This window comes from Tenrec ecaudatus, chromosome 6 (genome assembly GCF_050624435.1).
Source record: "Tenrec ecaudatus isolate mTenEca1 chromosome 6, mTenEca1.hap1, whole genome shotgun sequence".
NCBI classification, from domain to species: Eukaryota; Metazoa; Chordata; class Mammalia; order Afrosoricida; family Tenrecidae; genus Tenrec; species Tenrec ecaudatus.
In genome coordinates, this window is record NC_134535.1 from 14,198,956 (window position 1) to 14,207,873 (window position 8,918).

The window sequence follows — 8,918 nt, forward strand, 5'->3', positions numbered from 1 at the left end:
AGTGCTGACTGACCCTGGCCCCCAGTCTCGGCCCTGGCCCCCGGCCCCACTGAGTGCTTGCCAGTCACCGGCCCTCCTCCCCACAGATCGACCAGATCAACACCGACCTGAACCTGGAGCGCAGTCACGCGCAGAAAAACGAGAACGCACGGCAGCAGATGGAGCGGCAGAACAAAGAGCTCAAGGTTAAGCTGCAGGAGATGGAGGGCACCGTCAAGTCCAAGTACAAGGCCTCCATCGCAGCCCTGGAGGCCAAGATCTCGCAGCTGGAGGAGCAGCTAGACAACGAGACCAAGTGAGGCTCAGCCCTGGCCAGCCCGCAGGCCAGCGGAGCGGTCGTCTGCCCCTGTCTTCATAGGCCTTCCCCCGTTTCCTGGCGGGGCGGGCGCCTGGCCATTTGTACAGGACCTCATCTTCCGTCTTAAGAGTTTTGGTGACAGGCTCTGAGGGCTGAGTCCAGGTGGGGAAGTGGGTTCTTCCCGGGTGGCCCCCAGAGAGGTTCTTGAACCCCAGCTTTTCCCCTAGCTGAGCTGCCAGTCCCCCGCTCCTCATTCTCAGCACCTCCCTAACAGTGAAGCACACAGGCTGAGGCCCTGGGCAAGGGCAGGCCCCTGTGGGGAGGGTCTGGAGGCGGGGCCCCCTGCTGAGCCCCCCATGTCTACCCCCCCAGGGAGCGCCAGGCGGCCTGCAAGCAGGTGCGTCGGACGGAGAAGAAGCTGAAGGATGTGCTGCTGCAGGTGGATGACGAGCGGAGGAACTCGGAGCAGTTCAAGGACCAGGTGGGCACCCAGGGCCTGGCTGGCCGCTGGACAGCAGGGACTGGGCAGGCTGTCCCTGCCCCAACTGCTCACAAGGGCCTCTGGGGTCCCTTCTTCGCAGGCCGACAAGGCGTCCACCCGCCTGAAACAGCTCAAGCGGCAACTGGAGGAGGCGGAAGAGGAGGTGCAGCGGGCCAACGCCTCCCGCCGGAAACTGCAGCGTGAGCTGGAAGACGCCACTGAGACCGCGGAGTCCATGAACCGCGAGGTCAGCTCCCTCAAGAACAAGCTCAGGTGAGTGGGCGGGGCGGGGCGCAGGGGAGGTGTGTGTGACTTGGAAGTCCTGAGGAGCAGCTGGTGTGTGTGTTCTGGGAAGCACAACCCTGCCTACCAGTCATGCTGCCAGCAGCCAGTGAACATGTGGGACGTGGAGCCATCCGGGCCCCGCCCAGGCCGATGCCCAGCTTTTCAGTAAGACAGTGAAATCTCTTGGTAACGGATTCTCCCCAGCCTGGCAGCTGTGGGGCTTGGGCCGGTAAGCTGAGCACCAGCCTCTGTGGGAAGCAGATGAGGCCGGCCACCTCCAGGAGGATTTGCAGCCTTGGAACTCCCCCCTCCCCCTTATTAGGGAGCAGTGGGTCGCAGTCCACTGTTCCTGGTGGGACTTGTGCAATTAGAGGGGCTGGAGGCGGGCAGCTGGCCCTGTACGTGGCCCCAGGTGCAGCCTACGGTGCCTGTCTAAACTGGAGATGCTGATGGAATCCCATGGCCAGTGTGCCTGGGTAGGGTCCCCGAGAGGCAGGTCAGGTCTTTTTTCTCCCGAGTCTCATTTCCAACCTCATTTGCCCAAGAGTGTCTTTTATGTGTTTTTTTTTAGCATAAAGCAACAAGACCAGGCTCAGTGGTCAGTATTTCATGTCAGTCCGTGTGCACTGCCCCATGCCGGGCGCCCTGTGGTGGGGTCCGGCTGAGCAAAGGTGGCATGTTGCTGGGGCGCTCTGTAGTCTGCAGCTCCCCCTCCCTGCCGCGATTCAGTCCTGTATCTGATGCCGGTGTCGTGTGTGACAACGTCTGGTCCCTGCTCTCCTGGGAGCTCTCTGCCCGACCTGGAGGGGGCCCCAAAGGCTCCCTCTGGGGAGATGGGAGGCAGCCCGTTTCCGTGCGAACCCGCTGTGCCATGTGGGAGCTATGCTGTGTGCCCGTCCCCCAGCCCAGCTCAGCCTGCTGACCCTCGGCCTCTGTTCTTCCAGGCGTGGGGACTTGCCCTTTGTCGTGCCCCGCCGAATGGTCCGGAAGGGGACTGGTGAATGCTCAGATGAAGAGGTGGACGGCAAGGCGGACGGGGCGGAGCCCAAAGCTGCCGAATAAGCGTCTCCTCTCCCTCCCTGCTGAAGGACGGACAGACAACTCCGCCTCCCCTTCCTAGCCCCGCAGCATCCCCTCCCACCCTCCGGAGACCGCTGTGACCGGGCCCCCAGCTCCCTGCCCAGCCGAGAGATCTCTGGCCCACAGATGTCCCCCCACCCCGCCAAGGGCACTTGGCTTATTCCTCTGCTTCAGTTCCTTCAGGTCGCCTCCTGTCCCTCCTCCCAGAATCTGATACCAAAGAGTCAGCGTTCAGGCCCGGCCGGCGAGGGTGAGCAGCGGGCTTGCCAGCCCCGTCTCGCCAGGAGGCAGAGGGGCCAGTGGAGGCCGCCGGGCACCCCGCCGGTGGGCGGGGGTCTTCTCTAGGAATCTGTGTTTTTTCCGTCTAGAGGAGTTTTTGTATTCCGACACCCCATAGGGGTAGGCACCTTCCCCCACACCTGTCGCCAGCACCCCCCTGCCCCCCCCCACATCCCGTCTGCTGTTGGCAATCACACGCGGTGACCTCACACACTTGCTGCCTCATCGCCCCCCCCCACTTAGGGGGCTCTGGGGGCTTGGGCAAGAGTGGGCCCAGGGCGAGGGCTGAGGGGGGTGGGCAGGGACTCCACTTCTGTGCCGGGCACAGAATGCTGGGGTGGAGGAGGGAAGAATGAATTCCTCCATACCCCTCCCAGGCCGTGCCACTGTCCTCTGTCCCCTCCCTGACTCCTCTAAAATGTCTCAAGTGCAATGATACCCCCGCCCCCAACCTTTGCCGAAGACAGTTCACCCCGGTTGGGGGGGTCCGGCATCTGGGGCTCTGGGGCCAGCTATAGCCGCCAGCAACAGCCGCTTCTCCCAGTACCTTGGGGACCAAATCTATTTAATGGTTAAGGGACGTGCCCCAAGTCCAACAGCCAGAGCGTCACCTAGGGCCAGTGTTCCTCCCGTAACTTTGTCGCCGGCTCCAGGACCGGGGCCGAGCCAGCATCGGCGACCTGTAGCTCTGTACCCTTTAAAAACCCACCCTCCGTCTGAGCAGCTCTCTTCTGAAAGCAACAATAGAAAGCCCCCCCCCCCATTTCGTCACACGTGAACCCACTTGTCCGTCCCCGTCACGTCCTCCCCCTCCCGTTGTGTACATGCTGCATTTCGACTGACCTGTGGCACAGCCTGCGTCACTGTCCTTTTGTAAAGAAACAAACTCTGAATCATGAAGCTATCGGTCAAGCTGCATATGCCTACCAAGCTCGGAACCCAGGCCCAGTTGCTGCCCAGAGCCGTGCCGGGAAATCCCACTGCCCCTTTTTTATATAACGGAAGTGCCTTAGCATGTGCGGCAGCCGCTCCTGCTGCTGCAGGAAGCCGGTTTACAGACGTTTTCCACTGAGCGCCACAATAAAACAGTACAGTGTGCTAAGTGCCTGCTTCCCAGGTCCGCCAGGGGCAGAGGGCACCGGGAGGGGCAGCAAAACTGGCACCCACCCTGCAGCCTGGCTGGGGCAGGGGCACATTGGGGGTTGGTTGTACCAGTCGTATGGAGAACATAGAGCAGCCAGGCTAAAGGATGCTGGGAACTCTAGTGGCACTCCCATTGAGCACTCACTCAGCGGTGCATTGGATTAAGCACTGGGCAGCGTTGCAGACATTAGCAGTTCAAGCCCACTTAGTGCTCCCCAGGGGAAGGATTAGGCCACCTGCTTCCACAAAGCCACACAGTTTTGGACACCCCGTGAAGCAGCTCTATCCCGCCTTATGGTGTCACTGTGAGTCTGAATTGAAGGTAGAAGGTTTGGCTTTTGGGTTTTAGGAGCCCAGGTGGCTTAGTGGTTATGCATTGAGGTCATAACAAGGTCAGCAGTTCAAAACCCCCAGCAGCTCCGAAGGAGACAGATGAGGCCGCCTACTCAAGTGAAGAGTTAGTCTCGGAAACCCACAGGGGCAGTTCTACTCTGACCACTAGGGCGGCCATGAGTTGGTATCCACTCGATGGGGTGGGAGTTTGAGTCTGAGGTGTTGTTCTCAACTGCAAACCCCAGTGTTGCCTATAGTGGGTGAGAAGCCCCACCTGCCCCTGGGGTGGGAGTGCTGGAGTGATCGGGGGTTGGGGGTGTGGGGATGGGGGTTGCAGACTCAAATGGCTACACAGTATGTTGGTTCTGGGCCGGGGGCCCCAAAGGTAGTTCATTACCGGTCGGGGCTGACTTGTTTTTCTCCCCCCTGCAAAGCGTAGGCCCAGTGAGCTTGGGGATCTTTGTGTTAACTCCAAACCAAACCGCTGGTTCAAATATGGCCCCCCGGTGCTGGGAGGAGAGACGATCTGAAAAGGCCACGCGAGCTTGTGCTGTCAGGAGGGGTCGCTGCAAACAGGAGCATCTTGTGAGAACTTGCTGCTGTCCAGGGTGCTGCCACTGGGGGTGCCCAAATCGCCAGTGTGCCCAAGCACAGACTGTTGGGCCACTGCAGCGCCTGCCCTGCAGAGGGAGGGAGGGAAGGGCGTCTCAAATACAGTGAGTACTCCCCCCCGCCCCCCACACACACCCAAGGGCTGGGAGGCTCTTTATGTAGCCTTCACGCTGTGTATTCAGCTCTCCCTACACTTGTGCTGGGCACAAGCCCAGTCCCTGGCCAGGAAGAGGCCTGGGAAGACCGTCCGCCTTGAGGAGGGTGGTGGGGGCCATCAGAGTGCGGCTACCCCATTTGGTAGCAACACTGCCATCCGCTGAGTGAGACACAGGTCCCCCATGCTCCACAGGCCTCCAGGAGTGACCTGGCTGGCCTCTGAGCAGCTTCCTCGGCCCTGGGAAGGGAGCCACACAAGGGTAGGTGAGGGTTGGTAGGTGGCACCTCGCTTTGGGGCAACGAAGGAACTAGCATCAGTTGCTTTCATCGTCCACTAGGGGTCTCCCTTTGGGAACCCTGCTGTTGAAACCTCCCAATTCATCCATCTGTCAATCCATCCATGCATCCATCCAGAGCCTACACAGATACATAGCATAGAACCTGCAGTTGCTGCTGGCCGGGTCTCAGCTCTGCTTTTGTGTCCTCAGGAAGGGCCTTGCTTCCCCCCGCATCCCCCCACACACCGCCTCCCCCCTTCCAGGCCTGTTCCTGGAGAGGGGTGGGGGTTCCCATTCTAAGGGGCAGGTTCGGCATCCTTGAAGTTGAAATGCCATCCTGCAGGTGACCTTGGACACGTGGCCCAACCTCACTGCCTTGTGGAGAGGGGCAGGTGCTACAGCGGAAACACCCACCTGGTGCCCACAGGGGCTGATGGCTATGTTCCCTGTGGTCATCCGGGGGCCCCGCAGCCCCCAGGTGTGCTGGGAGGGCAGAGCTGGAAGAGAAAGTTCCAGTGGGCAAGCCCCTCGGCATGTTTCTGCCTTTGTCTGAGCAGCTCAGCTCATCACGTCTGCATGTGATGCTGTGGCTGCGACGCTGGAGGCAATGCTGTCGGTAGTTCAAACACCAGCACGGACCAGGAGTCTAGCGAGGAAGCGCTGGAGATCTACTGAAGGAAATTAGCCACTCAGAGCATTGCAGGAGGCTGAGACACTCCCCCTTAGGGTGGAAGGTACCACACAGCAGTTACTACACTGGGTTCCAATGCACCAGCGAGGGGCTGGGGTGGCTGATGGCACAGGACTGGGCAGCTCCCATGGTTACGCATCAGGCTGCCAGGGACTGGTGTCGACTCAACTCCACAGTAACTAAGTTGAGTGGTCAGACCAGGAAGGACATATGTCTCCCTGGAGGGGACTGCAGCATCTGGAGGCCACAGGGGGAGCCGTTCAGTTTTGGAATCTGCTTCGGGAGGGAGGTCCCTTTGGGGGCTAACCCATTGCAGACACACCACCCCCACCCCATCCCCACGGACCGCTAGCTTTATGTGAGCCACCTTGCCCTGTCTCCCTGGATGGGCCACCTTCTCTGTCAAAGTCCACCAGCCCTCCCAATCCTCAGAGGTCCCACCCTGGACCAGCAGCAGTGGCTGCCAGAGGTCCCACCCCACTGCGAACCTTCAAAATCAGCACCTGCATGTTAGCAAGAGGTCCTAGATCAGTGGTTCTCAGCCTTTCTACTGCTGTGACTCTTGAATATAGTTCCTCATGTGTGGTGACGCCCCCCCGCCAACCACAAAATGATTTTCGTTGCTACTTCATCCCTGCAATTTTGCTATGGTGATGAATCGGGTGACCCCGGTGAAAGGGTCGTTCGACCCCTAAAGGAGTGGAGACTCACAGGTTGAGAACCGCTGCCCTAGATGATACGGAAGCGTTTCCCCAGCATCTTGACCACCCTCCGCCCCCGAGGATGTTCCCTGGGGCCTGACTGAGCCTATGAGTTCGTTGTTAGCATCTCTCGATCCAGAGCCACTGGGGCACCAGGAGGGTTTACGCAGCCGCTCATCCCAACTGCTCTTCAGATCTTGGGTGCAGTTGGCTCACTGGTGGGGAGAACACACAGCCCAGGACTGAGCAGAGAGGAAGGGCCCGTGGGAGTCACACATCCTACACAATGCCCCGTGTGTCCTATCTCCCAGTGTCTGTGGCCGAACAAGATGCGGCTGGCTGGCTGGAACCCCTCCTGTACAGTGACGAGACTGGGCTCCCCACGACGTCTGCACATTCTCGGGTTGCCGTAGGTCCTCCCAGCCACTGCCAGCTCCAAGTCCCTCTACCCTAAATACTCCCTGTACTGGACATGGGCCCCTGGCATGGGATTCACCCTTTCATTTCCATCCCAGTGCATATAGTGAGCAGCCGGGAAGACACATCGAGGGGATCAATATCCTAGCACAATCTCCCTACAGCTGGGTGTTGGCTGTGCCCGAGCCTCTGGTCACTGTGATCGCCCACAGGGCACCTGGTCTTGCTCTGCAGCAGCCCCTCCTATCCCCTCCCCACCTGGCCTCCCAGAGATCCCGAGAACCCTGCCTGCTTCTCAGTGAGCCAGCCCTCACTCCATGCCCTGCCCCCCCCCATCATTTCCATACCTAGCCCAGGAACAGTCTTAATGGGACACCAGCAATCACCCCCCTCCCGAGGAGGTAAGGGGTCTGGGAAGTACCCTGTGATGCAGAAAGAAGCTCCAGATGCTGAGGTGTGTCAAAAACTGTCCCCCAGTTTCATGCCACCCCCAGCCCTGAGCCATAACATGTGACCTTGGATCTTGGCAGACTGTCATCCTTCAGGGTCAGCCCTAACTTCAGTGACTGGTGTCTTTGTGAGAAGCTGAGAGAACAGAGGGGCATAGACGTCTGTGTGAGGGAGGGCAGAGGTTGGAGAGATGCTGCTGGAAGCCTGGGGATGCCCGGGCCACTAGGGGCCAGAGAGACAAGGAGGATTCTTCCCTAGAACCTCTACTGACCTGATTGCTGACATGTCTGCTGCCCTAGGGTGGCTGGCCTGCTGTGATGCTGTCATTTTGAATACCATCGGGGTGGGTCACCCATGTGCACAGATTTCAAGCTAAGAACACAACTCACTGGGGAGGGATTAGCCTTGTAACTAGCAGCGGGACGCAGTCAGATACAATGCTTGGAGTGAGACCCCCGCGTGGGGAGGCAATACAGCGCAATGGGAAGGAGCTGCCCCCTCCAAGTAACTTCAAAGGTCAGCAGGTGGATGGAGCAAGGCTTTCACCTTCTTCATTGGCTGGTGAGGTGCAACTCAAGAAACAGTTGCAAACACCCAGGAACGATCGAAATGTGGAAGGTACAGTGTACCCAGTATGGGGCGGGGGTATACACATACACCACCACCACCCCAAAAAAACCCGGATTTCCCCCCCTAAAGCTTTGTAAAAAAAAAAAAAATATATATATATATATATATATATATATATATATATTTTTAACAAAACTACCTGTAGCACCTTCAAAGTACTCCCCATCACCATTAGACTTAGCTGCGGTTCCATACTTGGAGACATGTTTCAATGTTTGGAGGGCCAATGCTCCTCCCTCGGTTTTTCCTTCACCTCTTCGAAGTCATCAAATCGCTGTCCCGTTGGGCCCTTCTTCATTCAAGGAAAGAAAAAGAAGTGTCACAGAGTGAGGTCAGGGGAGTAAGGTGCACGGGACAAGAGCGGTATACTGGTCTTTGCCCCAAACTGGCGCACTCAGATGGCCGCGTGAGCAGGTGCGTTGCCATGGAGGCAAGTCAGACCTTTCTCTGGACACGCTGTCACCATGTTCATCCTTTTTGGAAGTTGGCCGATGTCCAGAAGGAGGTCTGTCATCCATCGACTTTTCACCTTGTACGAAATGAGAAAACCACTCTGACGCTTGAGTGTTTCCCGCAGTGCTGTCCTTGTAAGCTGTATTAACACCAAGTTTCAGCTGCATTTCCCAGCAGGGAATACGTTTCACAGCTGCATGCTGTTCTCTTAAATCAGCCATCACACACACACAAAAAAAGAGGCTTGAATGAAACTGCTTTTAATGAAAATATTCACTGTGCCCAGAGAGGATTTTCCCAGGCAATGCCACTGGGTGCACTAACACACAGTTGCTGGATGCTTGCCTAGTGGGAAAAATTCATACTATGAAAGCGCTCCACCCAGCACAATTCTGGTTTGTTTTTGTTTTGGTGACCCGGCATATACTCTAAACAAGCATCCGACGTATGGCGCTGTTTTTCCAACATGCAGGATTCAGGGACCAGGAACCAACGGGTGGTTTTGAGCGTGGTACCACTTACTGTTTCTCCTAACGACTCCCCAGCAACATGTTTGCTTCCTTTCACCTGGACTCGGCCCCTCAGGCTTGCAGGTTTAACTATAACCCCAAGCACACGTCCACCTGGAGAC

The 8,918-nt window shown here is 58.1% G+C and overlaps 1 protein-coding gene across 2 annotated transcripts in view; it reads left to right on the forward strand.

The window, feature by feature from the left end:
• The window catches only part of MYH9 (myosin heavy chain 9), an 89,138-nt gene extending 85,613 nt beyond the window's left edge, over positions 1–3,525 (forward strand). For both annotated transcript variants that reach the window (XM_075550993.1, XM_075550992.1), the window contains 4 exons: positions 87–295; positions 671–779; positions 880–1,052; positions 2,009–3,525. In XM_075550993.1, coding sequence (XP_075407108.1) covers positions 87–295; positions 671–779; positions 880–1,052; positions 2,009–2,126 — 609 coding nt within the window. In that variant the 3' untranslated portion in view covers positions 2,127–3,525. The remainder of the gene's footprint in view (positions 1–86; positions 296–670; positions 780–879; positions 1,053–2,008) is intronic.
• The last annotated feature ends 5,393 nt before the right edge of the window (positions 3,526–8,918 follow it).